Consider the following 25,337-nt stretch of genomic DNA (forward strand, 5'->3'; position numbering starts at 1 on the left):
GCCCGTTGGCCTTTAGCTCCTAACCGGTGAGTAACATGATTTGATCAATAACATAAAAATAAAAGGAAATGTAGAACAAGAGATAGAACAAAGAGACGAGAGTCAAGATTCATTTCACTAGCATCATATACATATTACAAAGGATATATATATATAACTAGCAATTTTTATGCGCGATGCGCAAAAATAGGTGCCCAATATTAGTACTTTATATTAAAATTTTAAATTTATTTAGATTTTAGATATTTAAAATTTAAAATATTGTAAATAATAAAAATAATAATGTAAAACATTTTTATAAATTTGATATTTATATTTTAGAAAATAACTAATATATAATTCTAATATATAATGTGTATATATTATTAAAAATTTGATATTTATATTTTAGAAAATAACTAATATATAATTCTAATATATAATGTGTATATATTATTATTATTATTATTATTGAAGAAGATAAGAAAATATATGGTGGATGCATGTGCACGATAACAATAGTGGAAAAGATAACGGAAGCTATAACGGTAGGGGTATGTTTGTCAAAAATATTATAAAGTACATTTTTTATAGCATAATGTAAAAAAAAAAAAAAAAAAAAAAAACTCAACAGAAAAAAGAGACATAAATGAAGGATATAACCTTCATTCACACATATTATGTTTTTAGATAACAAACTATAACGGAAAGTTATAATGTAGACATAAATACAGGAACCGTTACAACTGTTATATAGTCTATAATAATGTCCACATAAATAATATAATTTTTAACAGTTTCTAATACGTCATATATGGTAGTAATTGTTTAAATTAATTAATTAATTGATATGAAATATATTGAATGATTTCTTACTAAACAATGTTGAAAAAAGGACAATTTTTATTTTATTTTGATTGAGACTAAAATTAGTGTTATGAGGACTAAATCTAGCTAAGAAATTAAAATTGAGGATATAATACAGTTAATTTATAAGAGGAAAACTAAAGGTAAAAATAATATTAAAGTAAAATTGGAATTTGAGTTCTGTGAGGAGAAATTTATTATACTTTGCGTCAATTGCGTGTTTGTTTGTTCTTTTTTTTTAAAACAAAAACGGAAACTTTTATTCTCCTGGACGAAAAGACCCCCGCAGGGCACACCGTTAAAATGGAGATGCGGGGTATCGATCCCCGTACCTCTCGCATGCTAAGCGAGCGCTCTACCATCTGAGCTACATCCCCATCATGTCTTGTTGTGTTCTATTTTTTATATACTGTGCAAGTAATTTCAATTGCCACCAAAACTTCTTTTGCTAAAACTTTCTTACATTTATAAATTTAACCGTGTAAAATTAATACTCCGTCTTACTTCTATTTTATTTTATTTTATAAACTAGATTTTCGCTTTAGTTGTAATTTAGGTTTTGTTAATGTACATATATTTATTGGCTCATTTTTGTATATAATTAATTTTAGGAACCCTTGACTATCTTTCAATTGAACCAAAAATGGTCAATTGACTGTTGATCTTTACCAATTTTTGTCATTTGACTTTCAGTTTAACCATAAATAATCCCTTGACTATTGATTTTGTTCCAAATTTGATCATCTAGTTAAATATCATTTTAATAAACATTAAATTTAAGGGTAATGATGTAAAAACTTTAGTTCTTTACCGTGTATTAAATTTATGAATTCAAGTTGTCTATCTCAACAACAAGCTAATTTTTACATTATTATTCTTAAATTTAATATTTTTTAAATAGATATTAAACTGAAGGACCAAATTTGAAACAAAATCAATAGTCAAGGGAGCAGTTATGGTCAAATTGAAAATTGAGAACGACAATTGGTAAAGATCAATAGTCAAGGGACCATTTATGGTCCAATTGAAAGTTGAATGATAAAAATTGGTAAATGTCGATAGTCAATGAAACATTGTTGGAATTAAAATGATAGGCTGTTTGTAGGATATTTATCGAGGTTGTAGTGAAATTCCATTCGAAAGGAAAACCTTCCTTTCAAAAAGAGTGGAAACAAATGATCATTTAAGTCCTGGATTGGACTCCCATATGGGAGGTTGTGAGTTCGAGCCTCAGTGGAGGCGTTATTGGCTCTTTGAGGTTCAGTAGGTTGAGAAAGTAGTTATGAACAAATACTACATTGTAATAGAGTCAGTAACATTCCAAAAAAAAAAAAAAATCATTTAAGTCATTAAATGTGAAAGGATGCAACTGTCAATGAGAACACGGCTTGAGACAACCAATTCTAACAAAAGGGTTGTAGATAGCTGCTAGAAACTTAAATAAATTAGCTATGCGTGGGTAATATGCAATACATAACAATTATTAATAGTTTATAAGATAATCTAAAGAGTACATGCACGAATTGACCAAACGATTCTCCCAAATCTCTTTGGCTTCCTCCTTGCTTCCAAAGACACCTTGTAGCTCCCAATTCTTCTCTTCCTTATCTTCAAAACTGAGCATGCCTTCTAGGGTTGAACCAAGGTGAGAGTTTATAACGGGAGTCAAATCGGGACAAAATCGTAATTCTCTTATTTAATTTATAAATTGCCATCCTTAATCTTTCTTTTGGAAAATGCCCCTTTTATTTTGGTTTGGAAAGTGCAGTTCTTTTATTTCAATTTGGAGGTTAAAGTACTTACGAGGTCCTTGTACTATAACGTTTTGTTCAATTTAGTGCTTATACTTTTATTTTGTTCAATTTAGTCCTTGTACTTTCAAAAGTGGTGCAATTAAGGACAATAGTTAACGATGTTAATATTATCGTTAACTTAGGTTACATGGCGCTGATGATATTTATATTCATACTCATATATTACTTTATAAATATTTAAAATTTATTATTTTTACCACCAATAAATTAAATTAGTATGTCCAAAATAAATAATTACGACCATGTTCGTAATGAGATTTGGACAATTGTCCTCAGTTTTATCACTTTTTAAAGTAGATGGACTAAATTGAACAGAATAAAGGTACAAGGACTAAATTGAACAAAACACTATAGTACAAGGACTTCATAGGTACTTTGACAAGCTGTCGCCCCTTTATTTCTTAGAAAAAACGTCGCCCCATTCTTTTGTAGAATCAGCGTCTTTGGACGCGTCGAGCCTTTGGTTCGACGTGTCACTTGCTGAGAGCATACCATTTGATCCATTTTGACTCCAAATTTGTCCTAAAACTTTCCTTGTTTGTATCTTTGACCTACAATGGTTCCAAAACACTAGCAAACACCGTAAAATATTCAAAACAAGTGTGAACCACAATTAAATGATAAAACAAGGGATTATGCAATTAAATCATCAAAAATCATGAACTCAAGCCTAATAAATATAATCAAACTAATACTAGAAATGTGCACAATTGGACTCACATCATCTATGAAACTATGCGTGCTCCCACTGTCCACTAGAATGGTGATTGGTTGTTTGCTAATGGTCCCAACCTATTTTATGGTGTTCATTCCTTCACCACCAATAACAGCACATAGTGTCACCTCAACTTCATCTGGTTCCAATTTTGCCACAACTTCCACTCTCTCAGGTTGATCCTCACTGGGCTCCTCTTCATGTTCCTGGGCTCAGTTCATTCAATTATGTTGAAGGTTGGACCTCTACACTTGTGGCTAGGACTCTAGAGATCAAAACATCTGAAACATCTATTTTGTTCCCTGAGCTGGTTCTTAAATATGTTAACCTCAGGGGATTTAGCATTGGATTGAAGGATCTTTGAAGCTGTAGTTTTGGGTAGTGTACTACTGGGATCTTTGGCCAGTAAGGGTAGGTCTTTGGGTGGTAGCTGTAGTTTTTTAGGATTCATTTGTTCTCAGCCCTTTTTCATACTGTCTAGCTAGCCATATTGCTTCTTCCAAATTTCCAGGTCTAGATGTCCTTACAAAACACCTTAGCTGTTGCTTTAATATCACTATAAAGCTATCCAAAAAGTACTGGTCAGTTAAGTAAGGATAGATTTGTAACAGCAGCCCTTTATACTATTCAAACTTATCAGCAAAATCCACAAAATTTCCCCACTGTTTAAAACTAGAAAATTCCTCCATTACATCAACATATTCTCACAAAACCTCTTACAAACAGCTCCTGCAAAAATTCTGGTATTACAGCAAGGAGGGAATCCCTCAACAACCTTCAGAATCTACTGATCAAAATAGCTCAGCTCAGCCAAGCTCAATACGACGTCGTCGGATCCTCCCACTAACTGCTAGTTTTCAAACAGCGTCGTCTGGGTTAGTGTTAACCGTCTCCAACTTCTGTGTGTCATACGACATCGTTTCTTCTCTTTCTTCTGTTATTTCCATCATCAATTTACTCCCAGTTTTCCCTGCAATTGTCTTAGTAGAGCAAAAATTATAGTCACTAGTGTCATCCCAAAGAACTGAACATCCGTCCCAACATAGATACATAGCAAATCTATGTTTGTTGGAGGTCTGAAAACATCATATGGACCAGCTTCCATCCCGTGTCCTCTTGAGCTTCTTCCTGGGTCTCCAACTGGTTGTATTTGGAGATATCATGATAGAGATACAAATACGATGCAAATGAACGAAATGTTCAACAGAGAGAAAGGAGTACCTACGTGAAAGAGAGGGAGAAGACGCGATTAGAGAGGAGAGAATTTAGTGCTTGGATGTCTATTGAGAATTTGCTTACAAATAATCTATGTGGATTATAATAATAATAAAAATAAATAATAATAATAAATAAAATAAAATAATGTGCCGCTATCCAATTAGCAAAAATGAAAGTTAACTTGTTAAAAATGTTAATTAACTTTTTTTTTCTGGTTCAGTGGCTTATTTGGACGTTATTTGAGTTCAGTGGCTAAATTGTTATTTCCCAAATAATTTAGTGGCTTATTTGTACTTCATCTCTTTACAATATGTTATGAAATATTAATTAAAGATGGGATGTTTTAATATATTGTTACATATTATCTATTTGTTTGATCTTGTAAATTCATTAGTTATTTTAAATGTGATTTTTTAATACTTAAAACATGCATAATAATAATAATAACAATAATAATAATAATAATAATAATAATAATAATAATAATAATACTTTTCAAAAAGAATTAAAATTTATTAATAATATATAGACATATACATGATGAATAGAAAATTAAAATAACCTAAACGTTTACAAGTAAGAACAATTATTTAATTGGATCTAATAACAATGAATTTTAATTGATTTTTTTTTTTTGAATGCATGAATTTTAATTGAATAATTGTACTCAAATTTAATACATAAAAATGAAATAGATGCAGTATAACATTATATTAAGGACAGAATATTAAATATAACATATTCAGGAGCAAAGTTAAGCGTTTATAAAGGTTAAATTTTCAAATTCAATTGTTAATAATGACACAAATAAAACAAGTTGTGATTTAAAATATTTTTAAGCCGAAGATAGAAAAATGCAATATTGTGAGAATATATGCATGTGTGAGGTGGTGTAAAAATAGAAATGTGGTTTTGCAAAGATGTTAGCTGTACCTAACTTTTCATAATCCAACTAAGCTAAAAGACATTTGTATTATTAAGTCACGAAATAAGTGTCAAATTAATCACTAAATGAAACCTGAAAATGCAACAAGGCCATCAAATCAAAAAAAAAAAAAAGTACAATTACTAACCCAAAAATAAAATATTAGCAATCTCACTTGAAAGCAGGTTGACTCCCTTCCCAAACCCCACTTGACTAGCTGACATGGACACTTATCTGAAATTTTATTTTCTTTTTTCTCCCTTTTCTTCCATCCACCATGTCTTTTCCCCACTACCGCTATTGCTATTACTCGTACCACCATGTTTTTTTCCGCACTACCACCATTGCTACCCGTACCACCAATACAAGTAGTCTGCTCCGCCAGTGACCTAATTGTATTTTCAAATTTCGTTTAGTGAAATACTTCACCCTAGCTTATTCCTTAAGCTACTCACTAGTTTAAATACCCCATAATCAATCCACTTGATTTATATTATCCTCTATCTTCATCTTTTTTACCTTGAAGTTCTTGAACAAAACCATGACACCAATCCTAACAATCTTCCTTCTTTCCTTTGCTTCTCTGTCTCACTCTCTACCTCTCTCAGCAAACTCAAGATGGATCATGGATGACCAAAGTGGGGAAAGGGTGAAGTTGGCCTGTGCTAGTTGGGCAGGCCACTTGGAACCCATGTTACCCGAGGGCCTAGACAGGAGGCCTTTAAGCCAAATTGCCACACACGTCTCAACAATGGGTTTCAACTGCGTGCGCCTCACATGGGCCACCTACATGTTCACTCGCTACGCCAACATGACGGTGGTCCAGTCGTTTGGCGATCTGAGATTGACCGAGGCGATTTCAGGCCTAGTCAGTAATAACCCGAACCTCTTGAGCCTGAATCTGGTGGATGCTTGGAAGGCTGTGGTTGAAGAGATTGGTAGACATGGAATCATGATGGTGCTTGATAACCATGTTAGCAAACCCATGTGGTGCTGCGCCGACCACGACGGTAACGGCTTCTTCGGCGGCGTTTACTTCGATCCTGATGAATGGTTGCAAGGTCTAGCCATTGTTGCTAACATCTTCAAGGATACGCCCATGGTACGTTTGTTACATGCACTATTTCAATGCTAAGCAAAACAAAACGAAACGAAATATCACACTTTTCTACAAACAGTTTAGGTTATTAATGGATCAAAACAGTTAAGAAAACTACTAGCTATCAATTATTCATTAATTGTCAAAACACCTCTAAATTAAACCAAAGTCAAAAGAATCCACGCACTTTTATATTTTGGTTGGTGGAGAATTACAAGATTTTGGCCTGTTTGGTAAAATAGTCTACCTATCAGTCAATTTTGACTGATTTGACCACTATTAGCTATTTGACTGATTAAACAATCAATATAAGTGTTTGATTAATTAGCTTTTTGTAACAACTTATTGCTCCAAAATGTTATATATAATCAGCTAACTAATTTACGAAACACTTTTCTACAATCAACTAATGCTATCAAGTATCAACTAGTCAAATTCACTAACTCAATCATCTAACAATCAACTAATGTTATCAACTAATCAAACCTACTAACTCAATCAGCTAACACCAAACACCCCTTTGTTACTTTGTTTCTAGAAAGGTTTACTTTCATATAAAAAACTCGAGTTAGTGTAAATATTTAGTGTTACTAGTGCAATTTAAACCGCAGCCCAACAGTTTGTGGAGTGGTAAATTAGTACAAGGAGCCTCCTTCCCACACTGTCCTTAATCTCTTGTGACAAATTTCATACCAGTTGAGCTGCTCATGGGGCGAAGTATGGTATACCTGATTGTATTGTTAATTAGATACTTTCTACTTGCATGTTAGTGATTCAAAACATGAAATTTTGTTGTTTTGCATGCCCAATTGAAGGTGGTAGGCATGAGCTTGCGCAACGAGCTACGCGGCCCCTTACAGAACGTGGATGAATGGTACAAGTACGTAGAGAAGGGGGCAAAGACGATCAACACCGCAAACCCAAACCTCCTGGTAATCATCTCCGGGCTGAGCTACGATCTGGATTTCAGATTCCTGAAGGATACGCCATTGGAGCTGAAGATGATGAAGAAGAAGAAGGTGGTTTACGAGGCGCATCGCTACTCGTTCAACGAGGGGCAGTCGAAGGTGTGGGTGGCAGGCCCATTGAACAAGGTTTGTCACGAGATCACAATAGAAATGGAGGAGAAGGCAGGGTTCTTGGTTAGGGGGGGGGAAAGGACGATGCAGCCCCTCTGTTTGTGAGTGAGTTTGGGATTGACCAAATGGGAAAATCTGAGGCTGATAATGTCTACTTGCCGTGCATGCATTCGTATTTGGCTGATTTGGATTTGGATTGGAGTGTTTGGGCTCTCCAAGGAAGCTATTACCTTAAGGAAGGGCAGTATGGTCCAGATGAAACATATGGCATGTTTAATACCAATTGGACTGCCCTTAGAAATCCCAATTTCCACTCCAAATTACACTTTCTGCAACAAAAACTCCAAGGTATTATCTTATACATAATTTAATCATTCTTACCAATTTGAAGGACAAAATTAAAATTAGCCTTAAAGTTAATATTTTAAACCAGTAATGAGTTAATACCGATTTGGTCCCTCGATTATGATTTCAGCAATCTGATCCTCAACTTCCAAAATTCCTCAATTTAGTCCATGACTATGCTTTTTTTTTACCTGATATGGTCCTAACTGTTAGACATCCGTTAACTCGGGACCAAATTGGTAATTTCACTATAGTCAAGGGACCATTTCAGTAATTAACTTTTAAAAAAAATGGTGCATGTAATGACCGAAATGGTCCCTTGACTATAACAAAATTACCAATTTGGTCCCCAGTTAACGAATGTCTAACGATTAGGACTATTTTGGATAATAAAAAAAAGCCATAGTCAGGGACTAAATTAAAGAACTTTAAAAGTCAAGAACCAAATTGGTGAAATTCTCATAGTCGAGGAACCAAATCAGTAATTAACTCAACCAATAGTTTTAATGACGTGACTAATAACGTACTTTTTTTACACATGTATGAAGATCCGAAGTCAAGTGGACCAACTTATTACGTACTATATCATCCATTGAGCGGGCGATGTGCACAAGTGGTCCACGATCAAATCCACATGAGTAACTGTGTGGGTGCAAGTCAATGCATCCAAGAGGCAGATGGGATGCCAATACAAATGATAGAGTCTTTGAAATGCTTAACAGTGGTTGGGGAAGATCTTCCTATTGGCCTCTCTACAATTTGCAATGATAGGCAAAGTAATACTTGGAGCTTGGCTTCCAATTCAATGTTTCAACTAGCTAATAGAGGTGACAATCGAGTAGTATTGTGCTTGGATTTCGATTCCTCGTACTCTTCCTCTACAATTTTGACGAGAAAGTGTGTTGGTCTGGAAGAGGGTGACATGAGAAATCCTCAAACCCAATGGTTTAAACTCATTGCATCAAATATAAAGTATATAGATTGAGATTTACATATATTTCATCTTTAAAATCACTCATGGTGCAAAATGTAACATCTAATATATAAAATTGGTCAAAGTACTTATGATGGAGGTCCTTATACTATAGTGTTTTGTTCATTTAGTCCTTATACCTCCATTTTGTTTAATTTAATCAATGTACTTTAAAAAGTGATGCAATGAAGGACAATAGTTAACGGTGTCCGATCATAATCAAGAAACTAAGTCATCAATATGGGTATAACTCAAGAACCATATATGTCGTTTTTCCTTTTTAAAAAATTAAAATTGGACCTGTCCAATAATAATGTTGAATGCTTATTCAATAGTTTAATTACAATTAATAAATAATTAAAAAACTTATTTAACCCTCATTGCAAATTCATGTCATAATTAATCGTTAAAATGATGGTAGTATGCTTTGCACTCATGTTTGCTTCATTTTCAAAACCTACATGATAAATCAATTAGTTATAATAAGTTCATAAAAGAAAAAATATTACATGTCTCCCGTGTGACAAACTCACCACAAAACCCATCTATCGGTCATTGGGCATAACATTTTGTGCAACGTGTATCTACAACTAGTATTCATGCATCCTTGTTCAAATTCATTAGAGTAACAAAAAACAGCCAAACAAGAGCAAGGTAATTGAAATCAAATCTAATAATAGTGTGAAAGTTAAAAATCAGTTTGTAGATTGACAAAATTTCCCATTTTGTAAAGGTGAAACGATTTTGCTGGTTCTTAGGGATTACAAAATTTGCTTCCATAAAGTCGGAAGATTAAAGCAAATACAATGCTAGGTTTTGCCGACCCATGCTCACATCTTCAGCAGCAAAACTGCTTCACATACCTCAAATACATGTTGCTGCTCCTCCTTTGCACCATTGTTGTGATAAAGTAATTGCAGAAGAGATTGGCATTGCAACTCATGACAAAATAACAGGCAAGAGATTCACTCCACAGGTATCATCCTCTTCTCCAGAAATGTTTCAAGAAATTTTGAACACAATTCAGAAAGAGGAAGAGCATAAGACGGGCCGCTGCATAGGGTTTCCCATGGCTTTTCTGACGGTACAGATGTGACGACAGATGAAGTTTGATTTCGGTTTTGGTGAAACTCTGGTAGTTCCCCATACATAGATGCATACCCAGACCTCCCTGCACAAAGGAAGATTTTTAAGTCAAACTTATATTATGGAAGGGACTACTATGACTTATTTCTGCTTCTCAATAGATAAAAATATGTTCATAAACACTATCAGTGTTCACATTTGAAAATAGTAGCATATTTGTATAATTTAATAAGTAAAAAGGTGAAGTTCCCCATCGATCTCCATACAGATCACTTCTCGATTAGCATGGTATAATTTATCAAAGTATAGGGAGAAGAAATAAAGATTGAAATTGTATAAGGCAAATAGGAGAGTGGCATTACCTGTCTCATCAGATTGAAGAAATTTATGTCTCTGTATAATTGTCTGATCATGAAGTTGCTGACTATATGGGTCAAAGAGAACATACTCATGATCACTATTTATATAGCATAGCATCTGCAATTGTTTTCCATCTGTAAGATCCTCTTCTGATTTATCACTTCGAAGAATGAAACCAATCCCTCCACCTTGAGCCTGTGGTAATTGTATGAACAAAAGATATGATGATTGGGTTCAGCTTTTGCTCACTTGTATACTCAAGCTGAACTATAACAGTGCTATTGCTTCTATATAATTATCTCACAAATAAAATCAGAAATCAATTTTTTCAACACCATCAAGACGGATAAAACCCATTATTAGACAAAAGAGAAGAAAATGGGGAGAATTCCCACAAAATCTATGATGCAAAATAAACTAGAGGCAAAAGGTAGATGAAACCCAAAAAAAAAAAAAAAGTTGTAACTAGAGGAGCAAAAGATTTGTTTCAATGACAACTTCAGTAAACACCTTTCTACTTTCTAGTAATGCAAGCCTCCAGAGTAACTAGAGACCCAACTAGATGGAGGAAATCAGTAACAAAGCTCAGAAAAACAGAAAGGAAATTCATACCTTCTTCACAAGCCAGGTAGCCAAAGGAACAGGAGTTTCTACATTATACAATAAAATTACCCCATCCACACTATTCAATGAAGCTTCATTAGATGCCTTGGACCTAGCTGAATCAGGAAGAAGTGCAAGAATAGCAAAAGACGAACCATCTATAGCACACGATACAGCTGCATACATTATTACAATAGTTATTCAGATAACCATATATATTTTTCAAACGGTATGTAATTACAGTACATATGGAGAAATGCAAGAAAAAGAAACAGATCAAACCTTCTGCATGAATCTTGCAAGACCAAGATATAGACAGCTTTGACATACTCCAAACAGACACTTGAGGATTAGAGCCTTGAGATGAGGATACTAGATATTCTGACTTCCCAATAAATGAAAGGGATGAAATTGGCTACAAAAAGTGGAAAACTCAAATAAGATCATTTGATGCTGATAGATAAGAGTAGGGAATGTCAACAAAAACATTTGGAGCAAGTGGACAGCATTTGTGTGTGACTACCCCATCTACCCTTCTCCAAGAGACAGCTAGTAGAAGATTACTGCATACATGTTATCTCTGCTTTTATTACTGAGTATTTATTTAGGGTGCCAAGCTCAGCAATATTGTTATATAAATTCTATGCACATCAGAGCATGTGGACAGCATTTATGTGTCACTACTCCCCCATCTACATTTCTCCAAGAGACAGTTATCTAGAAGAGCGATCTCTGTTTGTATTACAGAGGAATGTAGTTGTTTTTCTATCAGCCTCTTGACCATCCAATGAAGTCCTAAGAGAGCTATAACAAACATCAGGGGGGATCTTAACTGGTGAAAAAACTGCAATAGCTTTTCACAACACTCCGTCTGCATACAAATAGTATCAATATTCCAATTATACTTTGCATGCTAAGATAATTTACCTCAAAAGTCTCTCCAATTGTAGCAACCAGCACATTCCTGTCTGGATCCCACAAAGTAATAACTCTTTCTGCAGCAACAGCCAGAACAGAACCATCAGCAGAAAATGCAGCAGCTGTCATCGGCTTCTTTCTGCAGAAGTAAACTCTTAGTAAAAAATGATATGAAAATAAGAAGTAATCACCAAATTCAAAAAATTAATCATTTGCATATCAGCAGCTGTAAACCCCCAAATAATGAAATTGCTAATCACATCCATCTTTACAATCATGCAAGAATTCACTTAATAGATAGCTGAGTTTTGGAGTACAAGAAACAATACTAATTGGGATTCAATCAACTAGTATATGTATTTCTCTGATTGGTGTTTATTAGTTTTCAGCCTACCATGCAATATTTTAACTTAGTGGGATTCCTATTTCAAGTCATCAAATATGTCTACCAAGAAATGTTATGCTGTTTCTGGAAAATAATACGTGAATAGTAGAAACAGTTATACTTGTATGAGCCAACAGCATGGCATGTCCATCCAGAATTATTCATCTGATCCCCATGTTGAACATCACTATTGCAAGCCCAGATCTGCCAAAGAGAGAAATGAGATATAGGAATCACTAATTAACCCCAATTTGATGGGCACAGTTACTTCTGAATTTGAGCAGAAGGATACACTTACTTTAAATTCAGCAGCATATGAAGAGCTGACAGCCATGTTACGAGTAGGATGAAAAGTGATTGCAGAGATTCCAGCATCCCTATACAGTGAAAATCATTTAGTCGACAAAGGAATTGGAGCTTTATAAATAACCAGATAAGGATCTCACTTTGTCCTCTTTTGCATTTATTAATACTCGTAACTAAAGAGAATGATACTACACAAATGTATAGTATCAAAAACGAAGTAAAACCTGTGTGGTTCATATATAACAGTAGATAAGCTGAAGTCTTTATTTTGAGAGCCACTTGTCCAGAACTTTAGACATACAAGGCCTCCAATTCCTTCTTCAGGAAGCCTAGTCTCTACAGTACTCATGGTACAACCATCTGGAGAGAGAGCCACCATATTCACTATGACCTGTGAAAGTATGCACATCCTATATGAAGATATATATACACACAAAAGCCAAGACTTTCTGCGCATAACACATCATCTGCGATGAAAGAAATGTAAACAGAGGATTTAATGTACCGTGACTTCATCAACCGGCTGATGATTTCTTTCACAGACTTGAACCTACAAAATGTAAATCATGAGAACCACAACTATTACGAGATACATATATGTTTATAACAAACACCAAATCAGCAGTAGCCATATGGCACCCATACCTTCCAGGCTCCAGCCCAGCCAGACTACCAATATGTTGTGTGACTTGTGTCACAATATGGAGCAAACAATTAATAAATACTTGTTCCTTTAGGTGAAAAACCACCAACGAAATATACCCACTGTCCAGTGGGATTTACATCCAACGAAAACATGTAACCACCATGCAGAACTCCACCATAATTATTTCATTATTTGTGCTTTACTTATTTATTTGTTAATTTATTTCCGTTGTTGTTTTGATGGTTATTTAAGTTCAATAAACTGTATAAAAATATTGAAAAATAATCAAATATCACACAGAACGGAATAGAAACAATGAACCAAATGATTAAACTGCTTAATTTTTTTTAAATGCTTACCAATGAAATTTCTCGGTCATCCAACATGCTAAAGAGTTGGACACAGTAATTTTCTGTGCATATGGCAACTAGCCCAGCAGTAGAATCAAATACAGCATCACTACATTGCCCATTATATCTCTCTGGGACTGAACTGTGCAGCTGAAAATTATGTGTAGCAAGACAAAAAGTAAAATTATGTGTAGCAAGACAATAAGTAACCAACGGGTCGCACCTAATGTTAATTCTTTTAAATTTCATCATGCTTCATTTCAATTCACATATAAACATGGTCAGAACAACATAGTTAATGCGCAAAGACTAAGTAAGGTAAAATTCAAGTCCTTGCCCTTTCTTCTTAGTCAACATTTCTTTTACTTGTTGACAGAGATATAGTAGCTACAAACCTTGATCCCTGATATGGACCTTAGCATTTTCATGGATGGCATTTCAAGCAGTTGAATTCTGTTATCTGCACAAGAAACCTGGAGAAGCCACTTATTATGATCTAATAATTCAGTTATAACTATAAAAACATGTGCAAAGATATTTTCTTACTGAAGACAGTGAATGGTCTGGCGAATTTGTAAAATATGAAAGCGGACTCCCAATTCGTGACTGAGTGTTTCTCTTTCCTGTATCTAGCTGCCAACGCACAAGAACTCCTTCTCTTCCACCTGATCAGTTAGAAACGTCATTGCACTAAGCAGCAGAAAATTTACTAGATGCAAGAGCTACTGACTAAACTATACCCAAAACAATTAAAGGAAAAGACAAAACACTATAAAGAAATAAAATATCTCATCTCACATTTATAAAAAATGATTACAGTTTGTGTTTCTACCTGAGAAGAGATAGGCACCATCAGAAGAAAAAAATAAGACCGTCACTTCTGCAGAATGCCAATGCCATGTGGTGCACATATCAGCATCATCATCGCCTCTCACTCCAGGCCTCTCCTCTGCATCCTTGATAACTTCTCTATTTTCCAACTTATGAGGAATAGAAAACGTTCTTTCTCCAAAATGCCTCCATATTAAGATCCTTCCTGTAACATCCCCCGCTGCTACAATTCTCTCAGTTGGATGGAAAGCTAGAATGTTTAATTTTTTGGTATGATGCAATCTGATTGTTTTATGGATTGCATGATCAGAATCTTTTGTTGGAACTTCCCATATACGAATTTTGTGCTTTTCACAGAACCCAATATACTTCCCGCTGGGGCTGAGGGTGATTAATTGAGGTTTTTTACTCTGAAAAAACCAAAAGATTTCATTTAGTGTAATCCCCAGTCTACAAAAATGAAGTATATAAGCTACTGTAATATGCTTGTGCAGAATAATGAAATATTGTTGACAATTGCCTCTGAAACTAAAAATCATGACGGAAAGAAAACAAAGCATAAAGATGTGTATCATGTGGGTTACAAGCTTGAGACTGTCAAACCAAGATTAGACAGCATATGTATGATATTCCCTCGCACACCTTTGTTAATATCACTCCACCAGCCAGGCGGGACTTTGTTAAGTTACACTTCTGTATCTGCCAACTTAAAGTTTGTCCATCTATTTGTTTGATGTCCTGAGAAGAAATATAAGCAAAAACATCCATAGATTTTTCACTGCTCTCCAGTGGTTGACATACTAGTCCTGGAATCACCTGAGAATACCAATAAAAAGAATTTCCCCGTTACAGAAGACAGGGTAGAATCACAAGATAAATGAAAGAAATGCCATTTTAATAACTACAAACAATAAATAAATCCTTTTAACTTCATCTATTAAGTGCTCACTAAAATCCCAACAACAACTCATCAATTTCCGTTGAGAAGTAAACATGAATGATAAATCACAATACCATGGAATGAATTGGGGTCTTAATATTAATAGTCTTCATCAATTCAGCTACTGAAAAGTCCCAATATCTAATTGTGCCATCAAGTGATGCTGTCCAACAATAGCACAGTATTTTACTTGCTGGTGTTGTTGCTGGCACTACAATAACTGATGTTACCAGTGCTGTATGACCTTCCAACTCACCTATCTACAGAACAGAACAACATGGATGAGGATAATTTGTCTACAACTCGTTGGAAATTTATTAAGGTAGAGGTTAGAGGAACCTGTAAACCAGTGAAGGTGCTGAAAACAGACACAGTGCTAGCTGTGCAGACAAGGAGCTTCTTCCCATCATTTGAGAATGCCGGTGGTGAAGAAACCAGGCTTCTTCCACCTCTTATCATTTTTTTTTTTACTTTTTCCTCTCTGTTTTTATAATATTCCAGTTGTAGACAGCTGAAATATGGTTATTCTGCACCTACAACACAAAGTTTCATCTAGTATTATTGTTTAACTAAATGTTTCATATACATTATCATATATAAATATAAGTAAATCAAATAATGCCAATGCAGAGAAAAAGTGATATTCTAGTTTTTTTACACTTAGTTCACACATGGCCCCATATTGGGGGCTACTGGCATCACAACTTATTTTGCAGTAATTAGACATGGCAAAAACTTCATCCATCATTATAGCCCATAAGCATTATAAATAGAGCATATTAAATTCAAGTTATATTTGGTGCACACATGGAAACAACAATGTAATTATTAGGAAAAAAATATTAGGCACGAGAAGAAGCTGAAAGTGGAGAGAATTAAATCAAGAAGGGAATGAAGGCGGTGGTGGTCCGGCGGGTCTCAGCACCATGCCCACGCAGCTACGCATCAAAAAGGGGTGGAAATAGGCTTAGCCGAGCCAGGCTTTAGAAAATTAGGCCTGCTATGGAAATCTAAAGCCTGGGCTTGTGCCTGTATGTAGGCTTTTTGTTAGGCTCAAGCCTGAGCCTACAGTTGGCCTGGCCTAGCCTAAAGCCTTTTAAAAAACCTATTTATTTATTTAATATATAGGCCTTTAAAAAGGCTTCAAAGTAGGTCCTGAATAGGACAAAAGTTTATTACCAACCTTTACCCTATTAATATGAGATTAACCAACTTAACCAAACAGATTATAGTCTTGAAGTTCAACAATAATAAAAATACAAAGGGTAAAATAGAATATCTATTGCCATCTTTAGACACAACACTATACTAGAAATCTAGATTCTAGAATGATAAGTACCTCCTTTCATCCTACCGGCAGCATTTGAGTTAGAAGGATGAAATTTATGGCTTGCATGGTTTTATTGAGGCGATTTATTTTCAGTTAAAGAAATGAGCATAAAAGGCTTGACTACTACAGAAAAAAATTTACTCCGTATAACACAATAGAACATCCAGAATGCGGTCTCCATAATTGACTCTAAAGTCCTCACATGGATACAATACTTAACTACATAGTACTCACTACTCAGTACATCTTATTTCAATCTTCATAGTTCTCTCCAACATATTACAGTATAAATAAGTCCAGGCAAGGGTAAGGCACAAACATGGATATATGGAATACAAGTTGGACTCTTATTAGAACTAAACAAGCTAAAATGTTGCATATTAGTGTAGAAGCACAATCTTATATGGCCAATACAATTCCAATCACACACCAATGTGGGATATCACAAGACAATAACACATAAGCTTTCTCCAAACAAAGACAATATAACATATTAGTTTTCAATGACTAGTACAAAACCCTAATCAAACTTACATTTCAGATTCCCAACAATACAAACCCTAACCTCACTTTTAATGTAGAAAGACAGAAAGCGTCAAAGACAGATTCTGCGTTAAGGAATGCAAATCAACTTCAATTGAGAGATTAATAATGCGCATACAGAGACTGGACTGCAATTTTATTTTTGTTTTTGAAAACTGGACTGCATTTCTTCTTCTTCTTCTTTTTGGGTCTAAATTAGATGTTGAGTCTTTCGAGCAAACCACCAATAACAAACATTACTACCAGTTTCAATTTCTAGCAGTTTCAACTTTCAAGTTCTAGCAGAGTAGCAGTTTCAGTTTCAGTTTCAATTTCACGATTCAATTTCTAGCAGAGTAACAGTTTCACTTTTCAATTTCTAGAAGAGTAAGAAGACCAGTAGACCACTAAGGCACTAACCTCGCCGCCTCGCAGTCGTCGCTGCTGGACTCGTTGTCCTTGTCTCGAGAGTCGACTCTCTCGACTCTCGTTGAATGACTTGAATCGTTGATATTAGGTTTTTCCCTTTTTGCTTATTATTCAGTTAATATATCAGAGCTTCTTCTCAACAAGCTTGAGGTAAGCGGAAGGTACTGAAACTCAGAGGAGAAGAAGACACCAAGTAACGTTTGTCAATTGCAAGACGTTAGGGTTTAGGGTTTTGTCTCTTTTTTCTTTTCCTTTATTATTTCAAACAAATATGTATAATAAAGGTGCGTAAATTAATATAGACTTAATTACCGAAATGGTCCCTAGACTATAGCGAAATTATCAATTTGGTCCTTGATTATTTTTTTTAACCAATAAAGTCCCTAAACTTTAAAAACTTAACCAATTTGGTCCTCCATTTGTTTGACCGTTAGTCAACCGTTAACTTGGGACCAAATTGGTAATTTCGCTATAGTCAAGGGACCATTTTGGTAATTAACTTTAGAGGTGGGCAATTCGGTTTAGTTTTCTCGAATTGAACCGTACCAAACCGAACCGAACTAATTTGGTTCGATAATATACCGAACAACCGAACAGTATTGGATTCTTGTATACCGAACGGTTCGATAAAAAATCGATCCGAAGTGTTCGGTAAAAAATTGAACTGAACCGAATACCGTTTGGTTTATTTTTTTAAAAATATAATAATAATAATAATAATAATAATAATAATAATAATAATAATAATAATAATAATAAAAAGTCAATCCAAGTCCCTTACTGCTTGATCTGCCATTAAGCTATTTTCACGGGTATCTCTCGTAAATGTTTTATTTGATTTCTTTATGATTTGTTATCAAAAGTTCTATATTATGTGTTACGGTGTTTACATAGTCCATATCCAAAGTCTAATATATAACAAAATAGCAATCCAAAGTTCAAACGGTATTCGGTTCGGTTTGGTTTTTACCGAACAAATTCAGTTCGGTTCGAGTTTTTACCGAACCGTTCGGTATACAAGAATCTATTACCATTCGGTTGTTCGGTATATTACCGAATCTAACTAGTTTGGTACGGTTCGGTTCGAGAAAACTGAACCGAATTGCCCACCCTTAAAGTTAATTACCAAAATGGTCCCTTGACTATAGCAAATTACCAATTTGGTCCCAAGTTAACGGTTGACTAACGGTCAAACAAACGGAGGACCAAATTGGTTAAAAAATTTAAAATTGAAGGACTAAATTGGTCAAAAAAATAGTCAATGACCAAATTAGTAATTTCGGTAATTAACTCATTAATATATCATCCCCGTCCTAAAATAAAAAATACATTTCGCGAATGGAATAAATTATTGATTTGTCCATTTCTACTGTTACGGAATTAATTTTCTGAGTTAATTCCAATTTTAAATTTTGAATTGAAGGCCATGCTAATGGTGCTGTTACAGGAAGGTGAAGGGGTGCCCTTAAGTGCCTAATTAAAAGCTATTAAATCCTTCACCCCTATAAAAAGAGGAGTTGGGCAGTAGAGTTTTACACAGAAAACATAGAACACGAAAGTTCATCTTTTAGCCTCAAAACCTCTCTGCTTCTACTCTTTCTTTAAGCCATACTGTGTTCATAGCCATTGTCTTGCTCGTCGGATTCCTTATTTGAGTGCTCAAACATTGAATCATTAGCAAGTTTTATCCTGGGAAGCCTAGGCCACAACGCTCCTAGCATCTTTGGGAGGTGGCAAATAAGGTTTTAAGGAAAGAGTGCTCACTTGACTCTTGCAAAAACCCAACACAAAACACTAGCCACTTTTCTTCATCTTTTCTTCCCTTCTTTCCAGAAAATAATAATCTTATTTTTGATTATTATTTGTGTTTTATACCAACAGTCTTAAAACCTTATTATATATATTTGTTTTCCTGTTGGTGGTCTTCTCCGAATTTCCTTGAAGAAAATGGAGCATCCCGTACTGCCAATTGATGGGGAGGATAATGTTGTTGCGGACAACAATGGAAGAAACGGCAACAATAACGTTGTTGCGGATAACAGTGGTGGGAATGGCAACAATGTTGCTAATTCCCAAGCTACACCAGTGAACGTTGGTTCACAAGATGGTGGGAGCACTGAGGGATACATTCCCATGTCTCGGGTACCTTCGGTACAGAGTGGTTCGGCTGAAAAGCCGGAGAAGTTCACCGGTGTTGGTTCGAACTTCAAGAGGTGGCAACAGAAGATGTTGTTCTACCTAGCAACTCTCGGCTTGGCAAGGTTCTTGTCCGAGAAGGTTCCCGAGTTGAAGGAACAAGATGCACAATCCGTGATGGCAGTTGGCTATTGGAAGGATTCGGACTTCCTTTGCCGAAACTACATCCTGAATGGATTGTGTGACACGCTATATGATGTATATCAAAAGATAAGCACATCAAAAGCGTTGTGGGAAGCTTTGGATCATAAATACCGAAGTGAGGATGCCGGCTCAAAGAAATTTGTAGTTGGCCGATTCCTCGACTTCAAAATGGTTGATTCAAAGACCGTGCTAAGTCAGGTAGAAGATTTGCAATTAATCTTTGATGAGATCCGTGACGAGGGCATGGTGATAAGTGAAGCCTTCCAAGTGGGATCTGTGATCCATTTGTTGCCTCCAGGGTGGAAGGACTTCAAGAACTACCTTAAGCATAAGCGAAAGGAGATGAATCTGGAGGACCTGATCCAGCGACTCAGGATTGAGGAAGGGAACAGGACGAATGATAGGAAGGCTCCTGTCGTTGTTGGCGCTAAGGCCAACATTGTGGAGCACGGTAAGAGCTCCAGGAGGAACAAGAAGGACAAGTGAAAGCTAGGTCTGAAAGGTGGCGTTACCAAGAACAAGTTTCGTGGTGAATGCTACAATTGTGGCAAGCATGGCCATAGAGCATCTGAATGCAAGGCTCCAAGGAAAAAGAACAAGAGTTCTGAAGCCAATGTTGTTGGAGATAGCAGTCAGAAGGAGGTCGAGATTAGCCTTTCGGCTATGGTGACCGAAGTGAACCTCGTGGGCTCAAACCCTCGTGAATGGTTCATTGATACCGGTGCAACCAGGCACTTGTGTTGCAACCGAGAGATGTTCAACACCTTTGAGACCGTTGAGGGTGAAAAGGTGTGGATGGGAAACTCTGCTCAGTCTGCTGTGGAAGGCATGGGCAAGGTGGTTCTGAAGATGACTTCCGGGAAGGAACTGACGTTGAACAACGTGCTGTATGTTCCTGAGCTGAGGAAGAATCTTGTGTCTGGCTCTCTGTTGAACAAACATGGCTTTCGCATGGTGTTCGAGTCAGACAAAGTAGTTTTGTCCAAGTTAGGAATGTTTGTTGGTAAAGGATATGTAACTGATGGGCTCTTTAAGCTCAGTGTAATTCCTGTTATCAATAAAAGCAAAGTTAATTCTGTTTACTTGCTTGAGTCTTCCAATTTATGGCATGGTAGACTAGGTCATGTTAACTTTAATTCTATGCGTAGATTAATTAGCATGGACCATATTCCTAACTTTAATATTGACACAAATAACAAGGGTGAAATTTGTGTTGAGGCAAAACTAACTAAAGTACCTTTCAAATCGGTTGAAAGGGAAACTGAACCACTAGAATTAATCCATAGTGATTTGTGCAATTTTAGATCGATACAAACGAGAGGTGGTAATAAGTATTTTATCACATTTATCGACGATAGCACACGATACTGCTATGTGTATTTGCTTAAGAGCAAAGATGAAGCCGTTGATAAATTCGTTCTTTATAAGAATGAAGTGGAAAACCAACTTAATCGGAGAATTAAGAAGGTTAGAAGCGATCGAGGTGGTGAGTACGAAGCACCTATTGGTGACTTCTGTGCGAGTGTAGGGATAATACACGACCGTACTGCACCTTACTCACCTCAATCGAACGGTGTTGCCGAACGAAAGAATCGTACTTTGAAAGATATGATGAATGCGATGCTTATAAGTTCGGGCCTACCTCAAGATGCTTGGGGTGAGGCGATTTTGACAAGTAACTACCTTTTGAATAAGGTACCCCGAAAGAAGCTCGATAAGACTCCTTATGAGCTGTGGAACGGTAGGAAACCTTCCTACCAGTACCTGAAAGTGTGGGGGTGTCTTGCCAAAGTTTTGGTGCCAACACCTAAGAAAGTAAAGATAGGTCCTAAGACGGTGGACTGTATCTTTATTGGCTATGCACATAATAGTAGTGCTTATCGGTTCTTAGTACACGAGTCCAATAATCCGGATGTACACGAGAACACGATAATAGAATCAAGGAATGCATATTTTTTTGAAAATATATTTCCTTGTAGGTCCAACGAGGGACCAAGTACGTCAAAACGAACGTTTGACGAAACTATGAATAATGATAGTGGGGAATCCGAGAGAGAACCCGAGCTCGAGCCGAGACGCAGTAAGCGGGCGAGAGTTGGAAAATCATTCGGTCCTGATTTTCTAACTTACTTGTTAGAGTACGATTCGGGTACTCAAACTTGTTTATTAGAAAATGAACCCGATTTTCTATCTTGTTTGATAGAGAACGAGCCTCGAACGTATGTAGAAGCTGTGACTTCTACGGAAGGACCAATGTGGAAAGAGGCTATAAAAAGTGAAGTGGATTCTATTCTACAGAATCACACTTGGGAACTGGTTGATCTTCCTCCGGGTAGTAAACCCTTAGGATCCAAGTGGGTCTTTAAAAGGAAGATGAAACCGGACGGTTCCATCGAGAAGTATAAGGCTAGGCTTGTAATCAAGGGTTACAGGCAACGCGAGGGCCTCGATTACTTCGACACGTATTCTCCCGTGACGAGAATAAACTCCATAAGGATGATACTTGCCATAGCCGCGCTGCGGAACTTGGAAGTTCATCAAATGGATGTGAAAACTGCTTTCTTAAATGGCGAATTAGATGAGGAAATCTATATGGAACAACCCGAAGGGTTCGTGGTTCCGGGCCAAGAAAGGAAAGTGTGTAAGTTGGTTAAATCGCTCTATGGTTTAAAACAAGCGCCTAAGCAGTGGCACGAGAAGTTTGACCATGCGATGTTAACTAACGGGTTTAAAATAAACGAAAGTGACAAATGCGTCTACGTTAAGGAAACGATAGACGGCTACGTCATCCTTTGTTTATATGTCGATGATATTCTCATCGTTGGTAGTAATGATCGGATGATCAAATCTACTAAAAACATGTTAAATGCGAGATTTGACATGAAGGATATGGGTTTGGCTGATTTAATCCTCGGGATTAAAATCATTAGAAGACCTGATGGTCTCGTGTTGAGCCAATCACATTATATTGACAAAATCCTTGAGAAATTTAACAAGGATGATAGTCAAGTGGCTAAGACACCATTCGATGCAAACATTCATCTAACCAAGAACCACGGAGAATGTATTTCACAAGTGTAATATGCTCGGGTTATTGGTAGTTTGATGTATCTTATGAGCTGTACTAGGCCGGATATTGCCTATGCGGTTAGTAAACTCAGTAGATATACGAGTAACCCCGGTGCTATGCACTGGAAGGCAATAGTAAAGGTTATGAGATACTTAAGGTATACTCGTGATCTTGGACTGCACTACAAGGAATATGAAAGGAATAATCCGTTGAAATACATCAAAATATCTTTCCTTTTATAGGGTTCCAAATCAACAATTTTTTTTCTAAAATTACTGCTCTTACCGCATTAAAGCCTAGTTTCTCCAATAGCTACATCTTCAAATTCAAAAGGTCGTTTAATTTTTTCTAAGCATTTTGTGCTGAAAGGAACTAGTTAATGCGTCGTTGTCTGATACTCTTCCCTGCGCCTAATATAACAAAATATACTGAAGTAATAAAATATAAAATATAAATATATAATAAAATTAACCTATAAAATCTTATTTAAATCAAGGTATATAATATGCTCATCAGTGGGTAAATGAGTGATGTGAGTTCATCATTGTGAAGAACTAAAGTTTTTACAATATTACCTTAAATTTAGGGATACTCCATATTTAATTAAATGATCACATTTGAAACAAAATCAATAGTCAAAGGATCGTTTATGGTTAAATTAAAAGTCGATAACAAAAGTTAGTAAAGATCAATAGTCAATGAATTATTTATAGTTCAATTAAAAATTAAAAGATAAAAATTAGTAAATGACAATAGTTAAGGGAACATTTCTGAAATTAATTCTATACAAAAATGAGCCAATAAATATATTTACATTTACGAAACCTAAATTACAACTCAAGCAAAATCTAGTTTATAAAATAAAATAAAAGTAAGACGGAGTATTAATTTTACACGGTTAAATTTATAAATGTAAGAAAGTTTTAGCAACAGATGTTTTTGTTAAAACGCTATATAAAATGATAGAACACACTAGAGCATCATGGGGATGTAGCTCAGATGGTAGAGCGCTTGCTTAGCATGCGAGAGGTACGGGGATCGATACCCCGCATCTCCATCCTTTTGACGGTGTGCGTCTACAAGGGTCTTCTCGTCCAGGACTCCAGGAGAATAAGTTTCCATTTTTTTTTTTTTTTTTTTTTTTTTTTTTTTTTTTTTTGTTTTTTAAAAACAAACACGCAAAGTATAATAAATTTCTCTTCACCGAACTCAAATTCCAATTTTACTTTAATATTATTTTTACCTTTAGTTTTCCTCTTATAAACTAACTGTATTATATCCTCATTTTTAATTTCTTAGCTAGATTTAGTCCTCATAAGTCATAACACTAATATTAGTCTCAATCAAAATAAAATAAAAATTGTCCTTTTTTCAACATTGTTTAGTAAGAAATCATTCAATATATTTCATATCAATTAATTAATTAAAACAATTACTACCATATATGACATATTAGAAGCTGTTATAAATTATATTATTTATGTGGACAAACACTTGATCGCGTTTGCATACATTTAATTCGCGTTCGCACACACTTAATATAATCTAGACCATTAAAAAAATATTAAATGGATGCATGTACACAATTTGTTCTCACATTATCACCTAAGCAAGTGTTCTCATATGATTTATATATATATATATATATATATATATATATATATATATATATATATATATATATATATATATAGGGTCAGGTTCCTGTGAGGTCAGGTCTTCCCGTGTTCGTAAATATATAGTGCTGCATACACCATTAGGTATGCATAAATGCACCACACAGTGTTCGTAAATACACCATTATGTGTGGTGTATTTTTTTTTTTTGTGTGGTGTATTTTTTGGCATTTCATTCTGGTGTATTTTCGAACACTGTATGATGCATTTATGCATACCTAATGGTGTATGCCGCACTGACCGCACGGGAAGACATGACCTCACAGGAACCAAAATCTATCTATCTATATATATATATATATATATATATATATATATATATATATATATATATATATATATATATATATATATATATATGGAAGGGTTCAGGTGCGGGTATAGCTTCCCTTGCGGTTGTGCGGTTAAATCTGAGCAGTTGATCAAATTTAGATCAACGGCTCAAATCAATGAAAATTAAAGAAAAAAAAAACGAGTGCCTGGAACAAAGAAGTATAAGCTAAGGTGCACCTTAAGTGTTACATCTTAATC

At 35.4% G+C, this 25,337-nt stretch overlaps 2 protein-coding genes and 2 non-coding genes across 4 annotated transcripts; 2 read left to right on the forward strand and 2 right to left on the reverse strand.

Moving 5' to 3' along the window:
- Positions 1-1,150: 1,150 nt before the first annotated feature.
- TRNAA-AGC lies at positions 1,151-1,223 on the reverse strand. Its single transcript has one exon. It is a non-coding gene; the product is annotated as a tRNA-Ala (tRNA).
- Positions 1,224-6,052: 4,829 nt separating this feature from the next.
- On the forward strand, positions 6,053-9,002 carry LOC109157089 (major extracellular endoglucanase-like). The gene is made up of 3 exons (XM_019304961.1): positions 6,053-6,620; positions 7,433-8,044; positions 8,590-9,002. The coding sequence occupies exons 1-2, from the start codon at positions 6,060-6,062 to the stop codon at positions 7,799-7,801; spliced, it is 930 nt and encodes a 309-aa protein (XP_019160506.1). The 5' UTR covers positions 6,053-6,059; the 3' UTR covers positions 7,802-8,044; positions 8,590-9,002.
- A 667-nt stretch (positions 9,003-9,669) lies between these two features.
- On the reverse strand, positions 9,670-15,921 carry LOC109157147 (WD repeat-containing protein 75). The gene is made up of 17 exons (XM_019305049.1): positions 15,779-15,921; positions 15,514-15,699; positions 15,142-15,315; positions 14,501-14,909; positions 14,215-14,333; positions 14,064-14,141; positions 13,678-13,818; positions 13,178-13,222; positions 12,897-13,063; positions 12,665-12,743; positions 12,488-12,570; positions 11,991-12,120; positions 11,346-11,478; positions 11,073-11,239; positions 10,463-10,655; positions 9,981-10,185; positions 9,670-9,942 (listed from the first exon to the last, which is right to left on the reverse strand). Coding segments are annotated over exons 1-17 (2,430 nt in total). The 5' UTR covers positions 15,899-15,921; the 3' UTR covers positions 9,670-9,941.
- An 8,193-nt stretch (positions 15,922-24,114) lies between these two features.
- Positions 24,115-24,187, forward strand: TRNAA-AGC. The gene has a single exon. It is a non-coding gene; the product is annotated as a tRNA-Ala (tRNA).
- The last annotated feature ends 1,150 nt before the right edge of the window (positions 24,188-25,337 follow it).

This window comes from Ipomoea nil, unplaced genomic scaffold, assembly GCF_001879475.1.
Source record: "Ipomoea nil cultivar Tokyo-kokei standard unplaced genomic scaffold, Asagao_1.1 scaffold2761, whole genome shotgun sequence".
NCBI classification, from domain to species: domain Eukaryota; kingdom Viridiplantae; phylum Streptophyta; class Magnoliopsida; order Solanales; family Convolvulaceae; genus Ipomoea; species Ipomoea nil.